The sequence below is a fragment of the Gopherus evgoodei genome, chromosome 14 (assembly GCF_007399415.2).
Source record: "Gopherus evgoodei ecotype Sinaloan lineage chromosome 14, rGopEvg1_v1.p, whole genome shotgun sequence".
Lineage (NCBI taxonomy): Eukaryota > Metazoa > Chordata > Testudines > Testudinidae > Gopherus > Gopherus evgoodei.
Genome location: NC_044335.1, coordinates 2,949,691 through 2,970,950, shown reverse-complemented (window position 1 = coordinate 2,970,950; position 21,260 = coordinate 2,949,691). Strand labels below are relative to the sequence as shown.

At 56.3% G+C, this 21,260-nt stretch overlaps 1 protein-coding gene across 2 annotated transcripts; it reads left to right on the top strand.

Annotated features, from left to right (window-relative positions):
- The first annotated feature begins 1,167 nt into the window (after positions 1-1,167).
- Positions 1,168-2,876, top strand: ID1 (inhibitor of DNA binding 1, HLH protein). 2 transcript variants are annotated; one of them, XM_030533227.1, is made up of 2 exons: positions 1,168-1,731; positions 2,371-2,876. In XM_030533227.1, the coding sequence occupies exons 1-2, from the start codon at positions 1,333-1,335 to the stop codon at positions 2,410-2,412; spliced, it is 441 nt and encodes a 146-aa protein (XP_030389087.1). In that variant the 5' UTR covers positions 1,168-1,332; the 3' UTR covers positions 2,413-2,876. The 2 variants fall into 2 exon arrangements, with proteins under 2 accessions (XP_030389087.1, XP_030389085.1); XM_030533225.1 differs by having other exon boundaries at positions 2,368-2,876.
- The last annotated feature ends 18,384 nt before the right edge of the window (positions 2,877-21,260 follow it).

Here is a 21,260-nt window from a genome sequence, read left to right as displayed (position 1 = left end):
CAGCCTGATTAGCTAGTTGAAGCCTGGGGAGGGGACGGCAGGAGCCCCCCCCGCCAGCCCCCGAAGCTGATGTATGGGGGTGCACGGGGCGGTGCAGGTGCGGGGGGGCGGTAATCTCCCTTCCTGGCCCGCAAGGTGATAAATGACCGCCGGGCCGGGGCCGGGGCCGTTCTCAGGCTCTGCCCAGGCTGCAGGTGATTGAGGGCGGCGGCGGCTCCCTGTTTGTGGTCGCCATGGGCACCGCCCGCGAGGCGCCAGGCTGACAGCGCTCAGAGTTTTATGAATGGGTGACGTCACAGCCCTGGCGTCTAACGGTCTGAGCAGCTTGTTTAGACACAGAGCCCGGCTGCGGCGGGGGGCGGGGGCTGCGGAGCCCGGGCTGGCTGCGGGGGCGCAGAGACAAGCTGCAACGAGCGGGCTGCGAAGCGCCCCCGCCATGGGACCAACAACCCGGGGGGCGGGGGGCTGCCGCGAGCTGAGAAGCGCCCCTGTGCCGGCTGCTGGCGCCTCGTCGTTCCCTCCCAGCGGGGTTCAGACCCGCCGAGGCTGCCGCGCAGCCCTGGGAATGTCCGAGCTCAATACGCGCACCCATCAATGAACCACTCGTTAACGATCAGTCCCTCCGCATGGGAGCGCGCACCCAGCTCCCGGGGCTGAGAGTCGCCAGCTCCCAGCCCGGTGCTGCCGGGGGGGCAGTGTCCTGGGCTGGCCGGGCCGGGGTCTGACTCATTCTGCCCTTTCTGTTCTTACGCTGGAGAACTGTGCAATGCCCCGCCCGCCCCCGCAGTGTTTTCTGCCTGTTGCATGCTGGGGGGGGGGGTGTGTGGTGAGGGCGGGGGGGTTCTGTCTCTTTGCCCCGCAGGGGTAGATCCTGTGGGGCAGCTGGATTTGTCTGCGGGGAGGGGGGGAGGAGACTTTGCCAACAAGTTGGGGGGCGGTGTCGGAACGAACGGTCGTTAAAAAGCTATTCCAAGTGCTTGTCACATTCCTTTAATCCTCCCCCTTTCTCAGCCAGATGCCCTCAAGCGGCCTCCACCTGCGCGCCACCCCCCTCCCCACGCACGTGAAACCCTCCCGCCCCCAAACCCATTTGTCTCTGCACGTCACTGTCCCTTTAAAACCCTCTCCGAACGCGCGGCAGGGAGAAGGGCGGAGGGCGGGCTGGAAACCACGCCCCCTCAAGGAGGGCCTCTCGGATTGGCTGCTCGGGCAGGGAGCTGGCCCCGCCCCCAGGGCCCCGCACTCTATAAGTAGCCGGCGCGGCGGCGGGCAGGCTAGTGCTCCTCGCAGGGTCCTGGCGCCGACGGATCATCGTCCCGCTCTCCGTCCAGCATGAAGGTCGCCAGCGCCGCCGCCGCCTCCCCCGGGCCCAGCTGCCCCCTGAAGCGGGTGCGGCTGGGCGGGGGCGCGGGCGAGGCCGTGCGCTGCCTCTCGGAGCAGAGCGTGTCGCTGTCGCGGGCCGGCGGCGGCTCCCCGCGGGCGCTGCCCCTGCTGGAGCAGGCGGAGCAGGCGGCCGCCGCCGCCTCGCTGCTCTACGACATGAAGGGCTGCTACTCGCGGCTGCAGGCGCTGGTGCCCACCCTGCCCCGCCACCGCCGCGTCTCCAAGGTGGAGATCCTGCAGCACGTCATCGACTACATCTGGGACCTGCAGCTGGAGCTGCAGCACCCGCCGGCCCGCGGCCAGCCCCTGGGGGGCGGCCCCGACGGGGAGCCCGGCGGCGCCGCGGAGGTGAGACGGCTGCTTCGGGGCCCCTTTCCCGTCCCGCCGGCGGCTGCTCCCCGTCCTCGTGCTCTGATGAGCCCCTCTGCCCGCTTCCCTGACTATTCCCCTCTGCTGCCATCTGACCTGGGCTTCCTGGGCTCCCCCACACCTGTGCTGGGCTCCAGTGCCTCCTCCCCCCCGTCCCTTGAGGTCCCCTGCTCCTGTGTCTGGAAATCCCACTCCAAAGGAAGAGAACGACCTGACCAGCCTGTTGTGGGATTCCTCATAGCAGTGCCTGGGGACAGAGTGGCTGTACTTGCCTTTGCTGCTATGGGTTCCCAGGATCTGGCTCTCAGGCCTGGGGAGGCCCAGTGTAGCCAGCTCCTGGAGCCTTCTGCCCCAGGCAAGGCTAATAGGGGTGGGGAGGCGGCTTGGGAAGAGTCTCTACTTATATCTCTAAGGCTGTGACTGTGAGAGGTCTGGCCTGGTTGCAGGAGAACTGGAGTGACCCTGGCTAGGTCCCTATGTGGCATTGTGGTGATGGGCAGTGGCCTTTCTCCTGAAGGCATGAGATGGGGAGGAGGGAAGCCTGCAGCAAGAGGAGGCTGAGCAGGACCATGGCCCCAGACTTGTGATTTACCCTTTGCCTCCTCTCTGTTCCAGCAGGCTGCCTGTGTGAGTGCCAGCGACAGGATCCTCTGCCACTGAGTGCCTGCTTGGGAGCATGGAGCACTCCTAGGGCTGAGGAGCAGTAGCTCTATTCCCCATAAGGGGGAGGTCTGGCTGGTGTCCCCCCCCCCCTCTAGCTCCACAGGGGTCGTCTGAAGGGAGAGCTGTGGCAAGCCTCTGGAAGGAGATGAGGATGGGGAGTTTGTGCTGAGCCTTCCTGTTCACCTGTGTGTGGAGCCTTCTGGGATCCTAGAAGGAGGAACAGGAACCAGGACTGGGGCTATTTGTAACAGCCCTGGCTCTTCAGCTGCTGCTGCAACATCAAAGACTCTTGAGACTTTTCTGTATTGGAGATTCTCTAACTTTATATTAAAAAAATGAAACCTGTATCCTTCTCAGATTGCTGAGAATATTCCCTGTATTGTATATTACAATGATGCTACCGAGAATATTGTTCTACAATAGTTGGAGTTTTTGTTATTAAACAAATGCTGATTGTTATGGAGAACTGTCTCCTTTTGTAGTTCCTGTGCCCTGGCTCCCCTCTGCCCCTGCCAGTCAATGGGGCCCTTCTAAACAGGGCTTTAAATGGTGCTTTGCTGGACCTGGCTCTGTGACCAGCACTAGTAAATTTTAGGGCAGGGGGTACAAACTGGTTCATTTACTGAATCACTTCATAAAGGCCACATGTGCCTGCATTAGTATGAGCCCTGTTTCAGTCAATCTGAAACCCTGAGCAACTACAGCCTGGGTTCATCTAGTCATGGAAGTGCACTGTGGTGGAGTGAAATCCTGGGAGGCTCAGATGAGGTAAATCCTCTGCAGTTGCCCAGGACTGATGCCTCTCATGGGCAATGTAATAGGTATGCTGGGGAGGGTTCAGGTTGACTAACTGTGCTGATCTCTCCTGTAAGGACCTGTTGGGCCAGTACCAACCTCCTGGCTGGTTGCTGCTGGAGTATGTCCTGGCTCACTGGCAGAAAGTGATGGGTCAGCCAGTTTGGGTGACTGGTCCAAGTGGACAGAACTCAACTTGATATTCTATCAGAGGTATAAAAATGTTTATTCTAACCACCTCTGAGCTTAAATTCCCCCAGTTTTGGGAATGGGGGGGGGGAGACACTAGAGGTGTTAACTACAATGACAGCTGTTGAGATTGAAAAAGCCAATGCTTTATCACTTTAAAAACACATCACCATCTAGGAAGTAAATAGCCTTAAATCGAACAGCAGTTCACACATTTTATTACTTTGCCATCTATAAACTCTGATTATTAATGGAAATATGCTGTGTGCAGTGACATTACCAATGAAATCTAAGCCTGGTTACAGCCCATTTTGAGGAGGGAGGGAGGAAGACCTCTCAGTCCATCTATTCACTGTCCTTCCTCAATAGCAGCTTAGTTGAAGCTTCGTACTCTTCTGTATCCAATCTTGTCCGTGTTAACTGATAACTTGCCCCCTTCTACTGTCAGCTGTGTTTAAATGAGTGTGGGATGCACCAGGACTGAGACACAAATTAAATCCCCCTAACAGCTGCACCTCCATTGTATTCTGCAGAGGCTAATCCTCCCTCTCCCCTCCATCACACTGTCTTCTAAACTTCCACCACCCTGCTTTTATTTGGTCTTAGAGGTTTTTAACCATTAAACTATGTTTCCCCCTAATTAAAAGTAAAGCTGAGGTGCCAACCCCTCTGCCCAGTGCAGGTGCTGGGAGGGAGCGGGGAGCTGGCTGGACTCAGGGTGGGGGGTAAAACAGTTTTGCTTTGAGGTTTCTGCTGTTTAACAGGACCCCCCCCCACAGCCACCAGTGGAGGAGCTGGCTGTTCCCTCTCCTGAGTTGCTCTGTTCTTTCCCTTTTGGCTCCCTCCCAGCCCATCTGGAGCCTGGCTCAGCCTGCCCGTTTGTTAATGTTTCAATCAGCTGTGTGCTAAGGAATGTGCAGTTATTTAACCTGACCTTCCCCAGGTGTACACAGGCGCCTCTCTGTCTGAGGCTGCAGGCCCTTCCCAGGCAGGCGGCCTGCCTTTGGCACAGATCTATTAGACAAACACTCAGCCCCCCCTCCCTAGCACACACGGCTGCCTTGTGAAGCTAACGTCCCACCCCCACAGCTGCATCTCAGCCCTGGGAACATAGAAACATTGCACAAGAGACTCAGGGAGGGAGACACAGAGAGAGACGTTACACACAAAACTCCCTCTTTTCAACTGCTGCTTGGAAAGTAAATAGATTAACCACTTTCCAGCCACTCCAACTGAGAACATACAGAGCAGCTCCCCTTAGCCTGGGCTGGTTCTTACCTGCTTTAGCATGTTAGTTAGAAATGCTTCCATGACCCATTGAATTGGGGGTTTCAGCAGGAGACAATCTGACCTCATGCTTTTTTTCTACATTGATTTCTCTTCCTGGACCCATGCTATATCTGTAGGCCCATGAGCACTGCGATACTGGCATGTACGGGACAACAAGAGGAGGGTCTTCCGGCATAGGGCAGAGTAACTAGCCAGGAGAACCAAGGAGGCACGGGCAGCTGAGTGTGAACAGGTAGATCAAGTGGTGAGGGCACAGGGCTGTGAGGCAGGACACCTGAGTCCTGTTGTGAGTTCTGCCCCTGATTTCTGGTGTGACTGGGGAAGTCACATCACCACCTCAGTTTCTCTAGCTAGAAAGTGGGAACAATGATCTGAGCAGCCACCCACTGGTGTTACAAGACAGAATGTCTTGCTCTTTGTGAAGTGCTTTGAGATCCTTGGAGGGGGGCACTAGGCAAGTGTGGGTGTATGATTAGAAAGGTGCAGGCTACTCGTGTGGTGGAAATGGCATGGAGGGGAGTCTGGGTCTTGTGCAAACTCCCTGTGTGATTTTGGGCAAGTCACTGAATCCCTCTGTGCCCAAGTTCTCCCATTGCTGATTGCGTAGTGTCGTCCTTTCGCCCATCCTCTGGCTGCCTGTTTCCACAGTCCGCTCTTCAGAACAGGGACTGTCACAGCACCAGGAGGCCCTGAACTCAGCTCGAAGCACTAGTGTAACGCAAGTTGTTTCCTCTGCGGGCTGAAGCCCTCTGTTCTGAGCCCTGCAGCCCCTTTGAAAGGCTCTAAGAATAGCTCGCTTCCCGGGAGGAAGGTGGGTGGCTGAATGGGACGGTGCAGCCAAGGGCCAGGGACAGAAGCGCAGTAGCCCCCTCCCCTGGCTTCCAGGGGCCTGGAAAAGGGCAGTGAGTTTTCTTTTAATCCGAATCGTCCCAGCTCAGAAGCAGCATCTGGCCTGCAGGAAGGTCGAGGCCTTACCCAATTTTCCAGCTGGGTTGAGTGAAGTGCAAGGCGGTTAAAAGTGACTTGTTCGAGGTCATCCCTTGAGTCAGCGGTTCAGCACCGTTTGGAGGCAGGCTCCTCGCCTTTGCTGTGACACTGGAGTTGAAGGGGGAGTTGCTTGGCCTCCTGCTGAAGCAGGAGGAGCTTGTGAAGGGCCAGTGCTGCAGTGACTTAGCAGGGGCAAGGGAATGAGGGGTGCAGGGTGCTGCTCGCTTTGGAAATGCCAGGCCTGCCTGCATTTCCGCCACACGTTGTTGCAAAACCTCATAAGCAGAGTTGTAAATAGAAGTGCTCAGAAGGAGGAAATTGCATCAGAGGGGGTTGTGTAATTCCAGCCCCAGCTGCAGGGATGCCTCAAAGGGCAATAGACAGGCAAAGGGCACCGCAGCCGGGACTGGAGCTGGCCTCTGCTATCCGGTGGGCCTGACTCACCCCACCCAAGCCTTCCGGGGCGCCAGATGCCACAGCAGGGTTGATTTACTCACTAAGCGTTAGCATGGAACAGACTTTCCCTCGGTGATATTCCAAACTAAGGGGGCGCAACCAAGGAGGCCCAATGGACAGCTGGGTCTAGGGGGAACCTGACCCCCAGGGCCTCAGTGCAGGAAACAGCCACGGCCAATCACCTCCATGTGCAGGATACTGTACTCAGCACTTATGGGCAGAGGAGAGAGCCACGGCCCATCTCCTCCATGTGCCGAATACTGTACTCGGTGCGTGCGGGCACAGGAGAGAGCCACGGCCCATTGCCTCCATGTGCAGGATACTGTACTCGGCACGTCCGGTCACAGGAGAGAGCCACGGCCCATCGCCTACTCAGCGCGTGCGGGCACAGGAGAGAGCCACGGCCCATCTCCTCCATGTGCAGGATCCTGTACTTGGCGCATACGGGCACAGGAGAGAGCCACGGCCCATCTCCTCCATGTGCAGGATCCTGTACTTGGCGCATACGGGCACAGGAGAGAGCCACGGCCCATCTCCTCCATGTGCAGGATCCTGTACTTGGCGCATACGGGCACAGGAGAGAGCCACGGCCCATCGTCTCCATGTGCAGGATCCTGTACTTGGCGCATACAGGCACAGGAGAGAGCCACGGCCCATCTCCTCCATGTGCAGGATACTGTACTCGGCGTGTGCGGGCACAGGAGAGAGCCACGGCCCATCGTCTCCATGTGCAGGATCCTGTACTTGGCGCATACAGGCACAGGAGAGAGCCACGGCCCATCTCCTCCATGTGCAGGATCCTGTACTTGGCGCATACAGGCACAGGAGAGAGCCACGGCCCATCTCCTCCATGTGCAGGATCCTGTACTTGGCACATACGGGCACAGGAGAGAGCCACGGCCCATTTCCTCCATGTGCAGGATCCTGTACTTGGCACATACGGGCACAGGAGAGAGCCACGGCCCATCTCCTCCATGTGCAGGATCCTGTACTTGGTGCATACGGGCACAGGAGAGAGCCACGGCCCATCTCCTACTCGGCGCTTATGGGCACAGGAAAGAGCCACGGCCCATCTCCTCCATGTGCAGGATCCTGTACTTGGTGCATACGGGCACAGGAAAGAGCCACGGCCCATCTCCTCCATGTGCAGGATCCTGTACTTGGCACATACGGGCACAGGAGAGAGCCACGGCCCATCTCCTCCATGTGCAGGATACTGTACTCGGCGTGTGCGGGCACAGGAGAGAGCCACGGCCCATCGTCTCCATGTGCAGGATACTGTACTCGGCACGTCCAGTCACAGGAGAGAGCCACGGCCCATCGCCTCCATGTGCAGGATACTGTACTTGGTGCATACGGGTACAGGAGGGAGCCTTTGACTCCGTTTGATGCCGGACACCCTATTCCCTGGGCGCAAGTGCATGGAGCGATCCCTGTGCCCAGGTGTCAGCGTGCAGGCAAGTCGCTGTTCCCAGATCCAGGGCGGCTCCTGTGATTGTGTCCCAGGACTGCAGGTCGTTTGCCCTTTTCCCTGGTGTCTGTGAAGGAGGGCATGCTCCAGCCCCTCCTAGCACACCCCACCCATCCCATTCATTCCTGGGAGGAGTTTGCCCTGTGACCCCTTTCTCCACTCTGGGGTTGGCTTAATACCAGAGTCCTGGAGAGCTGGGTGGACTCCCTCGCCCCTCTCCCGGCTCCTATCCTCAGCCAAACAGAAGGGAGAACATCCCAGCAGCGTCAGTGTCTCTTGTGAGCTTCCAGGAACAGCGTGACCTGCAGGCGGCCTCCCTGGGCACTGAGCTAGCCTGGCAGAAGGGCGCCGTTGCCTGGCTATTCAGCGCCATGGCATGAGTCGGGGGTTGTGCTGGATTTGCAGTACCGTGCCAGAGGTGGCTGGTCAGGAGGGAAAGTGCAATGCAAGGCGCCCCTGAAGTTCCGCCCAGCTCTTGCATACGTTAGGTCAGAATAGCTGGGTTAGCTACAACCCCGTGGGATGTGGGGCCTCGCCTGGCATTCCAGGGGGTGCTGGTCTGGGGGGGTTGGTGCACCATGCAGACTGCTTCCCCAGAGCAGCCGCGCTACATGGATCCTGCGGCGGGAGGGTGGCCATGCTAGCAACTGTGAGTGAGGACTGGGCTGAATCTGAGCCCCAGGCTGCTAACCTGGCCCGTCAGAGCCACCCACCCCAGAAAGCCTCCCCACTGAGCCCCTCACAGACATAGTGTTAGCTGCCTGGAAGCAGCAGCACTTCCCTGGTGGAGCCTGCCCTGGTTAACCCCTCATGCGCTGGGCAGGCTCAGGATCTTGGCTGTAGTGAGCAATGAGTCCTTTGCCTGGAATCCTGTGCAGGTTGCCACTTTGTTGGCCAGCTGCAGCCTCTCATAGGCACTGGTGGACTGAACAGCCTTAGCTCCTTCGGGGAGGGGGGTGAGAGAGACAATGGGGAAGCTCGTAAGGACCTCGAGATCCTCCTGGCCCCCTTTATCTGTGCAGTTCTCAGCTCCTGTCCTTGCTGCTCGATGGCCCAGCTGGCGTACTAGGAATTCCGGGGGTGGATTTGCCACTGGGCTGGTATTAGTCTCTCCTTATTAAGAAGGCTGCAGGAGGCTGAAGGGTCAATTACATAAAAAAAAAAAAGAAAAGGCAAACACACCTATGTCTCAAGTGTGCTAAGGCCCTGTCTATGTTGGAGATACAGTTTGCACCAATGGAGCGACCCCAATGCAACTGCCAACTGTAGGTGTGGTGCAGGAGTGTGAGGGGGAAGTTGCCAGGGTAAGTGACACCAGGCCCAGCCCTGTTTTGTACTGATGCAGTGTCACTCCATCAGTGTGCTCACCCCTGTGCCAATTTCCCGGCTCCAGGCAAGCCCACGGACTCAGAGGCAGGGCAGCTGTCATGGGATGCCTTGGTAGTTGGGGAGGAGTAGGTGAGGGAGGATTGTGGGGCGGGAGGGGTTCAGTTTTGAGCCCTTAGCTGTTCTATGCAGGCCACTCTGGTTTTCACACTATCTGGATCTGATGGGCCTGCGGGTGCCAAGCAGGCAATGAAGAGAAATGTGAGCTAATTAGTCAGGGATCAAGAAACCCAGCACGGGACTATGTGCTGAATGGGACAGGCCACTGTAATGACTTATCATTGGAAGTACTAATAACCCTAAGTAACACTTCAATTTCTATCCCCCTTTATGTCCCAAGGGATCCCCAAAGTTCTTGGCAAATTTTGTATAGGGTTAATTTAATTTGCCACTGAAATGCAGCCACCTCTCGGGTGGAACCTGGCAGCTGTTTAACAGAGTTTGGGATATGAAGTGAAGAAGGGTGTCAACTGGCAGTGTGGACAGACAAAACTCTGATCAGTTGAATTTCATCTGGGTTAACTCCTGCTCCTACCTAATGATCACAAGTGACCAGGGTGGCAGCTTTCATCCCAGGGAGAGGGAATGCGACGGGTGATGCCGCTATTGCGCGGGAGCACAATTAGCATCTCTCTGGAATGCAGCGTACGATCTACCGGTCACCTCCCATAGGAGAAGCCAGGCCTGCCAACTCTAGAGCCTCTGGGATTCTCTAGGCACTTGAGAAAGCCGCTGCAGCAGATCCATCGTCCACCCTAGAGCCGAGGGAATCTGAGCTGGGCTCTTCCTTGGACAGAGTAACAAACACATGGGACAAGATGCCAGAGGAAACAATGGAAGCGATGAGGATAAATGAGCTCGAGAGACAATCAGAGTCATCCTGCCAAAAGCAGCAATTGCAGGGTCTGCAGCCCAGGAGGAAGGTGAGGCGAAGAGAACACGTTGGCCCAGATCCCTGTGCTTGTAGCTGGACCAGCTGTGTGCATCTCCCCACCCCCCACAGTGCCACCCGAGGCTGGAGGCCAGCCCCTGCCTTGCTGGGAGGTCTCCAGAGCCGGCAGGCGGAGGAATATGGCAGTGACTCCTGCTGGGGGAGGTTGCGAGCGCCCCCAGGGCAGTGTTTGCAAACCCTTGTCTAGAGCAGGGCCTAAGGGGAGAGGCTGGGTCTGGAATCGCTGCCAAGCAACAGGGGAGGGTGCTCGCCAGGAGTAAAAAGCGGCAGAAAGGTCCCAGGTTTGTCGCAAACGGGACCATTGTAGCAATGAATGCCCTGTAAAGCCAGAGTCCCTGATTCCCTGGGGTTCTGGCTGCTGGGTGAGTGTCCGTCCCTGCGTGGCTGTGAGCAAGGCAGCGGGAAGACACCAAGGCCCTGCCTGAGCCCCATTGCGACCCGGGCTTTGGTCAGGCCTGGGGCTGCTAGGGAGAAGCCAGAGCCCAGCAGCAAAGGTACCAGCCCCTTGGTCAGGGCTATGTCTGGGATGCCAAATTCTGTGCAATGGTGCCCTCTGGTGGATCCTCTATTTATGACGGGCCGAAGACCATCAATGAGCTCCAGGGTGCTCAGCCTGGATGCAGTCCCACACCCTGACACCCATGCAGCAGGTGCGCTGGCTTTTCTCCTCTTCCAGGGAGCACAGTTGATTTCTAAGGAAAAGGCCTCTCCTCCAGGAGTGCTGGGGTCCAGAGGATTGAACATGGAGAGGGACATCAGGAGAGCTAGCTTCCATGCCTGTCTTGGCCATGGGCCTGGGCAAGTCACTGCCCCTCTTTGTGCCTCAGTTTCCCCATATGACAACTGTGGACTGTAATATTGACACCCTCCTCCCCCTTTGCAAAGAGCTTTGAACCTTGCTGGTGCCACAGGCCATGGGGCTGCGGAGAATTGGGAGAAGACACAATTCCAGCCCTTTCCTTCAGGTCACTTTATTTTACTACTCTGGCCTCTGAACAGCATCGCCCTTGCTTTGCTGCCTGCCCTTGTGCTACAGCATTAGCAATAGCAGCAAAGAATCCTGTAGCACCTTATAAACTAACAGATGTTTTGGAGCATGAGCTTTCGTGGGTGAATACCCACTTCATCAGATGCAGGTAGTGGAAATTTCCAGGGCAGGTATATATATGCAGGCAAGCTAGAGATAATGAGGTAGTTCAATCAGGGTTAGGTCCATCACAGGACTTAACCAGATCAGCCACACCATCACCGGTTCATTCACCTGCACGTCCACCAATGTAATATACGCCATCATATGCCAGCAATGCCCCTCTGCTATGTACATCGGCCAAACTGGACAGTCGCTACGGAAAAGGATAAACGGACACAAATCAGATATTAGGAATGGCAATATACAAAAACCTGTAGGAGAACACTTCAACCTCCCTGGCCACACTATAGCAGACCTTAAGGCGGCCATCCTGCAGCAAAAAAACTTCAGGACCAGACTTCAAAGAGAAACTGCTGAGCTTCAGTTCATCTGCAAATTTGACACCATCAGCTCAGGATTAAACAAAGACTGTGAATGGCTTGCCAATTACAAAACCAGTTTCTCCTCCCTTGGTTTTCACTCCTCAACTGCTAGAACAGGGCCTCATCCTCCCTGATTGAACTACCTCATTATCTCTAGCTTGCCTGCATATATATACGTGCCCCTGGAAATTTCCACTACATGCATCTGAGGAAGTGGGTATTCACCCACGAAAGCTCGTGCTCCAAAATGTCTGTTAGTCTGTAAGGTGCCACAGGATTCTTTGCTGGTTTTACAGATCCAGACTAACACGGCTACCCCTCTGATACTTGACAGCATTAGCAATGCTGAAGAGAGCAAAAGACACAGCAAATGCAGCAGAGGTGACTCAGTTTCCCCCAGAGATGCTATCATGCTCTTGAGCTGTTCCAAGGAGTCACAGTTTGCACCCTGTAGGTCATAGAAAAGCTGAAGGGTAAAACTCACACTGGGCATCAAAATTGCCCATCAGACCCAACCCACCTGCTTATTCTGAATCCCAGGCTGCCAGGACGTGGCCAGAAATATCATGATGGGTGGGGATGTATATCTTATTGCCCTTATATAAATCCATGGTACGCCCACATCTTGAATACTGCGTACAGATGTGGTCTCCTCATCTCAGAAAAGATGTACTGGCATTAGAAAAGGTTCAGAGGTTCAAATGATTAGGGGTTTGGAACGGGTCCCATATGAGGAGAGATTAAAGAGGCTAGGACTTTTCAACCTGGAAAAGAGGAGACTAAGGAGGGATATGATAGAGGTATATAAAATCATGAGTGATGTGGAGAAAGTGGATAAGGAAAAGTTACTTACTTATTCCCATAATACAAGAACATGGGGCCACCAAATGAAATTAATAGGCAGCAGGTTTTAACAAATGAAAGGAAGTTCTTCTTCACACAGCGCACAGTCAACCTGTGGAACTCCTTGCCTGAGGAGGTTGTGAAGGCTGGGACTATAACAGCGTTTAAAAGAGAACTGGATAAATTCATGGAGGTTAAGTCCATTAACGGCTATTAGCCAGGAAGGGTAAAGAATGGTGTCCCTAGCCTGTTTGTCAGAGGACGGAGCTGGATGGCAGGAGAGAGATCACTTGATCATTGCCTGTTAGGTTCACTCCCTCTGGAGCACCTGGCATTGGCCACTGTTGGAAGACAGGATACTGGGCTGGATGGATCTTTGGTCTGACCCAGTCTGGCCGCTCTTATGTTCCTATGATGGCCAGAGATCCCAGAGTGGGACTGTGATCCCAGTGTAGTACAGAGGGGGGGTGTCTTCCTCCTCCAGCACAAGGCGAGTGGGGTGAGGCGTTTGAGGCCAGCCTGTTTTTGCGATGGGGCAAAAGAGGTGCTGGGGGCTGAAATAGCAGAGCCAGCGCCCCTGGCTCCCAACAAGGGCTGAGCAGAGAGAGAGGGCTCAGGGCAAGTAAGACAGGCTGCTCAGAGACCGGTTTCCTCAGGGCTCCTGGGATGATCCGGGAGCTGGGCCTGACGGGTTTGATTTCTTTCCAACAGGCTGATGAAAGGGAGAGGGTTAGTGCGACCGTCTCCTTTGAAACCCAACACAATCGCTGCTGCTCTGTGCCTCCTCAAGCACTTTTGTTGCTCTGCCAGGTGCAAAGAGCTCGTCTTTCCCGGCTCTGATGTCAGGGTCCCTGATGAGGTGGATAAAAGGCCCCTGGCTAGCTCAGCATCACTCCTGCCTGTGCAAAATCCCTGCAGACGGACGGACGGCATGTGGGAGGCAGGGCCAGCTGAGTTGATGACAGGTGCTGCCCAGGGCCTGACCTGGCCGTGACCTCGCTGGTTGGCATTAAAGTAAGAGATGTGATCAGTGCTCAGCATTCGCGAGACATTCCTGGAGCCAGGGGCCTGCTGGGACACTCGAGGCCTGTTCACCCCAGCTAGGGCAGGAGGCACAGTCAACACAAACGACACCAGCTACGCCTCGCCCTCGCTGGGGGGTTACTGCCCGGCCTCCTTCTGCTGCAGACAGATGGGGAAGGTGATTTGTGGGGCTCATTCCCTTCTCTGGGGTGCGGTAAGAAAAAGCGGGCGTGGCCTTCCTAAAAAGAAGTGTGGCCAAGTCAAACCCTCCCCACGGGCCACTCCCCTTACTTACATTTTTCCAAGCATTCAGCGGAATGACTTGTATGTTAGATTAACCAAGCAAAGGAGAAAGCCTGGCCTGTGGTGCCAGCGTGACCCTTCCTCTGGGAGCAGGCCCATGCTGTGCCACACAGCCTCCCCTGCCCAACACAAACACACACATGGACCCGCTATGCCCAGCGCCCCCCAGACTCCCTCCACAAATGCACAGCGCCCTGCACAACACCATCTCTGCCCAGCACCCCCCTGCCCACAGCCCCACCACAACTGCCCAGAACCCCACCCAGAACCCCTACTCCCTAGTGCCCCAAGACACACATCTTCCCCACCCCACTCACAGGCCAGTACCCCACCAGGTCCCCCAGAAACCCACTCCCCCACCCCCTACCTCCGGCCTCACAGGCCCTTCTGGGAGGCGACTGTGTTTGCCAGGCTGAGTCGGCAGCACCCCCAGGGCTGGTGCCAGGGTGGGGAATTGCTCCGGTCCCTTGGGAGTGATGCAATCAGCCAGGCCAGGGCCTGTCCCAGCCAGGATCCCTCAGGACGCACCTGCCTGGAGGGGCCAAGTCAAGCCGCCTATGTTGCCCCACCCACCCCCAAACTGACCAAGACTGGCCAGGCTTCTGCACCAGTCCCAGGCAGCTCAGCTCCGGGGAGACAGGTGAGGCCCCACAGGTGGTGGGAAGCAGAGACTGCCTGGAGCTGGAGGTGCACTGGGGTGTGGCCGGGGGCAGATAGGAACCAGCAGGTGGGACCAGGGGGCGGAGAGGAGCCCTCGGCCAGGCTGGCAGGGTCTCGGGGCGCAGTGCACGTGGAGCAGGCTGAGGTCCCTTCTGAGCATGGGGCCGGCTCACTGGCACCATTGTAAACGGGTACTGGCTCCACTGTGGCAGTGTGTGCTGAACTCAACACACCGCCCCACCCAGCTGCATAGACAAGGAATGAGTCAAAGCTGCCTTGGGCGATTTGGCCATGCACCCTTTCCCCAGGGGCCCTGGTGCTCGGGCTTGCTGCAGTGAGCAGTGGGGGAGGCTGGTACCCCTGGCAGCAGGACAGTGGGTTTCGTTTTGCTGCCGTACTGACGCCAGTGGAACCTGTGTGCTTTGGGATTTGGAATTGTTTCCAGGTGTGAGCCCTGCTCCTTAAGGGCTTTGCTGAGGTTGGAGATTGAATGGAGCTCGGCTCTGCATGGCCAGTCACCTGGGCAGTGCGACTGATGCTGCATGTGCAGCTCTCTGCGACGTGCTACAGCGCAGAGGCGTTTGCACCCCTGCACTGATCCGTGTCAGGGGAGTGTCTCCTCAGCTCTCCCGATTCACCCCACTTGACATGAGCTGCAGCCCCCCAGGGGCTCTGGGCTGCATCCGGACCCTGCATGCAGCTTCCACACCGGGACAGTCCGGCCTCCTGCTTCCGCTGCAGCCACTGCACTGCCTCCCTGTTGTCTGTGAGCCAACACTCACTGCTCTAGGAGGGGGCAAGCTGCTGCTAGTGGGGCTCCAGGAGCTGTGAATCAGGGGCATTTGGATGCATTTATTTTTTGTCTGGCCTCTCTAAAGCCCCCCTCTCCCCACACTAACTGCTGTCACAGTGCAGCTCTGGAAGACTGGAGTGTGCACAGTCCCCTGCCCTGGTGCAGGCTCACTCTTCATTTGCTTCAAAAGGGACAGTCAGGCCTCAGGATTTGAGTCTCCCTGCCCAGCTTGTTTGTGAGGTGCAGCCCCGATGGAGGCAGTGTTTGAAGGCTCAGCGAGGGGAACGTGCAGCTGGAGAGTCTAGAAACAGCACTGCTGCATTTCCATGGCATCTTGGCTAAGGTTACACTGCACCACGTTGCCCACTCAGTCCCCCTCCAGTGCCTCTCTTGATGGCTGTGAGCCCTCCCCTCGGATGACCCCTCCTTAGGCCTCTGTTGCTCCTTTGGGCTGCACATAGGTGGCCTTGTCATATTTGAAATAAAGAACAATCTGCTGGAATTTTGCATGAGTTCTCAGCCTCTGCAGCTCCTCTGCTTCTGCTGGCCAAGGTCCATGGGCTGGTGACTGCAGCCGAGCCCAGTGGTCACTTGAACTGGGGAGGGATGGGAGCCTAAGATCCCAACAAACTGGTCTGGGGTTTCACGGCAATTAGTATGGCCAAGCACAGCTGAATGAGGCCTGATAACCATCCGGTCGGGTAGAAAGCCCTAGCTGTGTTTAATCCAGGTCTCAGACAGAGCTAAAGGTTTGGGTGTGTCTGTACTGGGCTCATTCAGGCTCCATTGCAAGGCAGACCCCTGTTTGGGGACAGCCGCAGTGTATCCCGCTCCCCACACCCTTGGCTCAGCAACCCCCGTCCCCCAGCTGCGGGCTGCCGAAACTGCTCTGCGTCTCGTCTGACATCGCTAATCTACCTGGTATGCCAGGGCTTCAGCAGACTCAGTCAGCCAAGCCCTGAGTTCCTAAGGGAAGGCAAAGCAAGAGCACACGCTGAGGGTGGCGGCATGCACAGAAAGGAGCCATGGAGGGACGGAGCTAGTGCTCCTTGGCTGCAGTGCATCGGGGAAGAGCCTGAAGGGAAGCGATGTCTGAGGGAACGGAGTTCCAGGTGGGGAGCCGCAGGGATGCCATGCAAAGGTGCTTGTGTTCTCCCCACCCCTGGAGCGCCCTCTGGCCAGGGTCTGTCAAGCTAGCAGAGGTCACTGGAGAGCAGATTCTAACAGGCTGATCCATCCTGGGATTTGCCTAACGCGGGGACTGGCCACTTCTTTGCGTGTTGGAGCCACATGGCCCGCTAGGTGTGAACCACCAGCGAGCTAGGCCATGCCCGCAATGGCAGGGGACCTGCAGTTCCGCTCACTCCTCATCCGGCTTGGCTGGCAGTGACTCAGCTGGAGACATGGGACTGACAGTGTTGTTGAGATAAGGAGCTCTGGCGCCTTTCTGGTTCAACCAGATCGTCAAGAATTTGGGCAACCTTGTATGTCAACACAGGCTATAAGAACAGGAGCTGTCCTGGTGCTGGGACTTAGACCCACTGGAATCAACCTGTTTGGATGCTGCAAGGACTTCGGAGCCAAGGAGTGAACAGGTATCAACATCATTCCTTCTGCGGCGAGGGCTCAGTGGAGGTTTAAGCCAGGATCTGGGGAGCCCAGCTGACTCATGCTTTTAGGGCTCATATTGCTGGGTCATAGACAATTCACTCATCTAGCTGTGCTGTGCAGTCAGGACCCGAAGGCTAGATTAGGAGCTTGTCTTATTGGTTATTGTCTATCCATAGTTGCGCAGAATGATTGGGTCAAGACGCACTGCATGGGCGACTCAGAGCAGGAGGGAATCGCGGCACAGAGAGGAAGAGTGGATAAGCAGCCATGTGGCTCCCAGGGGCTGCAGTAACTGCCCAGGCTGCAGCAGTGACTAGAGCCGGGCAGCAGGGACTTGTTCACTGCTATAATACTGGTTTGCACATTTCAAGAGGCAGCGTTAGCCAGCAAGAGGCCAGCAGGTGCATAGGTGATGCTGACCCTGCTTTACAGCTGGGGTAATGAGGCCCAGCGAGGCCACGTGATTTGCTCAAGTCATCAGTGAGTCCGGTAGAGCCAAGGATAGAAGCAGAAAGAACGAATTTCCTTCTGGGGCCAACGGCCCATGTCTGGTGACTGGCAGCCCTCTCCGGGCTCGGAGACCAAAGTGATTGTCAGCAGGGGCCGGGGAAGGGGAGATCTGGAGATAGACACGTACCGGGGAATGTTCTGGGGCAATATGGATGGATAGTCCCAGAGAGCCTGTGCTCCCCTCCGTCCTTTCTGCGAGGAAACACAGGGTGTCTGGCAGCTCTATCCTGATTTGCTTCCTGCCTGCAAACAAGGTGTGGAAAAGTCCCATGTGTTTGTCAGGCTGGTAGGGCATGGCACGAGGCAAAGCCCTCTGACATTGCTGGCAGGCAGGGGGCTTTCTACTCCTCGTTGGAAAGACGCTCTCTCTGGAAGCACTACGAAGCGTTGTGAGTACAAGCTACAATTATTATTAAGACTGGGCTGCTGCTTCAGAGGGTTCCTTACGTGGCAGTAATTCTGGAGGGGACGTGGTTTTCCAGTTTAGGTTTTTTCCAGTCCTGGCTAGAGTCATGGACTTCACTCTGGAGGGTCTCTTCCTAGCGAGGCAGGACTGGGCGCGTGCTGGTGTCCATATTATCAGACGTGTGCAGTAGCTTGGCCACACCTTGCGTGGGGCAGGAGGTGAGCTTTGCCAAGTGACAGGTTTGAAAAGGCTGCGGGCTGCAGGAATCTTGGCATGACTGATGCTGCTTTCTGCCAAGAGGGAAGTGGACACTCACAATCTAGGGGTCAAATCTTGGGGAAGAGCTCCCACTGACGTCAAACCAAGAGCCAAGTCAATGGCAAAACTCACACTGATGTCAGTGGGGCCGGGACATCCGCCTCCGGGGTTTGCATGTGCATGGTTACTATTCCTTCAAACATTTAAAATCCTACTTGAGGTGCCCCCAAGCAGGATGTCCCCCACCAGAGTGGGAAACCACACCAGTAGGTATCTACTCCTGGTATCACCTGCTGTAGTGCTCTCTGGCTGAAGTATTTCTGGTGCTCCTCTTCCCACATACACAGGCACCATGGCCCAGCTCCTCAGCACCTAACACACTGATTTCCATGCAAGTCAGCAGCCTAAATACCTTTGAGGATCCGACCAAAGCCCGTTGCATCCCATGGGCCAGCTACACTGTTATTAGCGGGCATTACGTTGCTCTGAGAGGTGACGGCTCCTGATCCCCCTATGTCCAGTGGCTCTTCCCATCCCCTCTTGCACACTTGGTAGGGATCTAGTTTGCTTGATGCAAGCTGGGAAGGGGAGATGCTCTGTGTTTGACACAGCAGAACGGAAGGCCGCCCCCAGGATTTTCCCCAGTCCCCCCTCTTTCCTTTGGCTTGCACATCTTTTGGCCCAGGGTTCACGGGGCTGGAATTGTTCGGTGTGAATTAACTGGCTTTGAGTTTAGCCCTTTGCTCTGTCTATGAGTCGCTTTCCCCGGCTCCAGATTTGTGTCGATACATTTATCAGGCACAAGTCTTGGCTGAGCAGCTGATGTGACTCCATTGAACCCACAGCTGGTCCTAAGTTGCTCACCTAGGCCACATCTATATGGGAGCAAAGAGACGCACAGCTTGGCCCTGCCTGGCCCAAGTCAGCTGACTTGGGCTCACAGGACTAAAAACTGAGCTCTGGGACCCTCCCCTGTCATGGGGGTCCCAAAGCCAGGGCGCCAGCCCAAGCCTGAACAGCCCTGAAGCCTGAGCCTGAGTCAGCTGACCTGGGCCAGCAGCGGTGGTTTAGTTGCTGTGTAGATGTACCCTTAGGGCCATGTCAGTGGCTATTAGCCAGGCTGGGCAGGGATGGTGTCCCTAGCCTCTGTTTGCCAGGAGCTGGGAATGGGCGACAGGGGATGGTTCACTTGATGATTCCCTGTTCTGTTCATTCTCTGTGGGGCACCTGGCATTGGCCACTGTTGGGAGACAGGATTCTGGGCTGGCTGGACCCTTGGTCTGACCCAGTTTGGCCGTTTTTATGATCCTTTGAAGTGCTGGAGACGGACCTGAGGGACATTGTGGACAGCGTGATAGAGACGCTGCTCAAAGCATAAGTGTGTTCGCAAGCACGGCTGAGGTGTCAGGGTTCCTAAGGAACGGGACAGGACTAATATGGAGAATATTCTAATGTCTTTTCCATGCAGTGGCACAGCCCCATGGCCACCCATGGCGCACAGGAGAGTGAAGAACTGGAGAGGTCCAGAGAAGGTCTGGATACTCTCCTCTGAGGAGAGATTGAACCAACTGAGGTCGTTGCCTTAGAGAGCACACGAGTAAGAGGGGAAGGGTTGTAGAATGATTGAAATGTAAGGCTGGAGGAACCTCCAGAGGTCAGCTCAGCTCTGCCTCATACTGAGGCAGGATTAGATGCACCTAGACCACCTTTGAGAGGTGTTTGTCTAACCTGTTCCAAAAAAACCTTCCTGGGGCTTCCACGACTTCCCTGGATAATGTGGTCCAGTGCATCCCTCTCCTTAGAGTTTGAAGTTTTTCCTGCTATCGAACCTAAACTGCAACCTACAGTGATTCCTTCTTCTCCTGCCCTCGGTGGACGTGCCGAAGAATTGATCACTGTCCCCTTTAAATGTCTATAAAATAACAAATGACCTAGAGAAGGGGGATCAGAGGCAACTGTTCTCCCTCTCCTGTAACACATGAACAAGGGGACAGCCTATGACATTAAAAGGTAGGAAATTCAGAACTGATAGAAGGAAATGCCTGTCACACAGTGTGAGAGGAGACTGTGGAACTCACTGCCACAGGGAGCCACTGAGGCCAAGAATTTAGCAAGAATCACAAAGGGATTGGATGTCTCATGGATAACAAGAATATCCAGGATTAGCACAGAATGGTGGCAGGGCTATTAAACCTCCTGCTTCAGGGCTTCAGCTGATTCTCTTAGAGACTAGGATGAGCCCCACCAAAACTGTAGGTTCTTGGGAGCAGGGCCCGTCGCTTTGTTCTGTGTTTGTCCTGGGGTGCCCCAGAAAGGTTTCACATGGTATGAACCCCGCGGCATAGCCCCCTCCCCCCCAGGGCTCCCCTCCTGCCTGCTTCCACGTGTGGGCACTCCGTGCAACTCCCCATACTTGAAGCCGGTGCTGAGTGAGACCTGCAGGTGGAGCAGAGCGGACGGGGCTGCTGTAGCTGGGCAGGCCCCTGGCAGGGAGCCCTGATGCAGGAGTCAGGCCCCGAACAGGGTTGAGAAGCAGCTCTGGTGGACCCACCGCCAGCTCCATCACGCCAAGGGGACGGGAGGGCCCAAACTGGGTGAGTGGCATTACAAGCTGATGCATGGAGAGCTCAGCACTGCTCAGGTTTGGGTGGTGGCCCCTGTCCGGGAGGGGCTGCAGGGCCAAATCTGAGTGGGCAGTGGGGCAGCAAGGGCTGTTTCGCCTTGCCGCGCCATGGGGCCAACTCCTGTACCAGGCTCCCCCACCAGGGGCCTGCCCGTAACATGCATGTGGGCGTCACTGGTTTGTATAGCACCTGGTACACGGGGGCTCTGGTACAGGCCTGGGCTCCTAGGTGCTATGGTAACACAGATAATACATTCTAATAGGGAGGGGCAGAGTACCCCCCATCGGCCACCTGCCTCTGCAGCATCAGGTGCTGCCCCGCTAGAGTGACTGTGCAAGCTGGCCCTGGGTCTGATCCAGCCTGGCCGCTCCCAGGGATTGTGTCACGGGACTGTTCCCTCCTGGAGTGTGAGCACACCCTGGGCACATGACGTCAGCTTGGTTTTAGGCAGGAGAGTGATTAATGACTAGCAAACAGTAAGCAATGAACCCCCAACACCTGCACAACTCTCCGCCCAGCCTGTGTGGATTCTGTGATCATGCAAAGAGCAGCTGCTTCCCCAACAGCTTGTGTGAGAAAAAACCCCTTTGCAATCAGGGGCAAATCGATCAGCCGGGCCTTTCTCTTGGTTTCCCCTTTGCGTCACTGTGTGGGGAAAGGACGGGATTTCGCTGGCAGGCCGCAGGAACAGCGTTTTCGTGTCACAGGCGGGGCGAAAAACGGCTCTGTTGCAAGTGTCCGTAGCAGTGGGAAGCACAAGCGATAAAGCTTTCCTG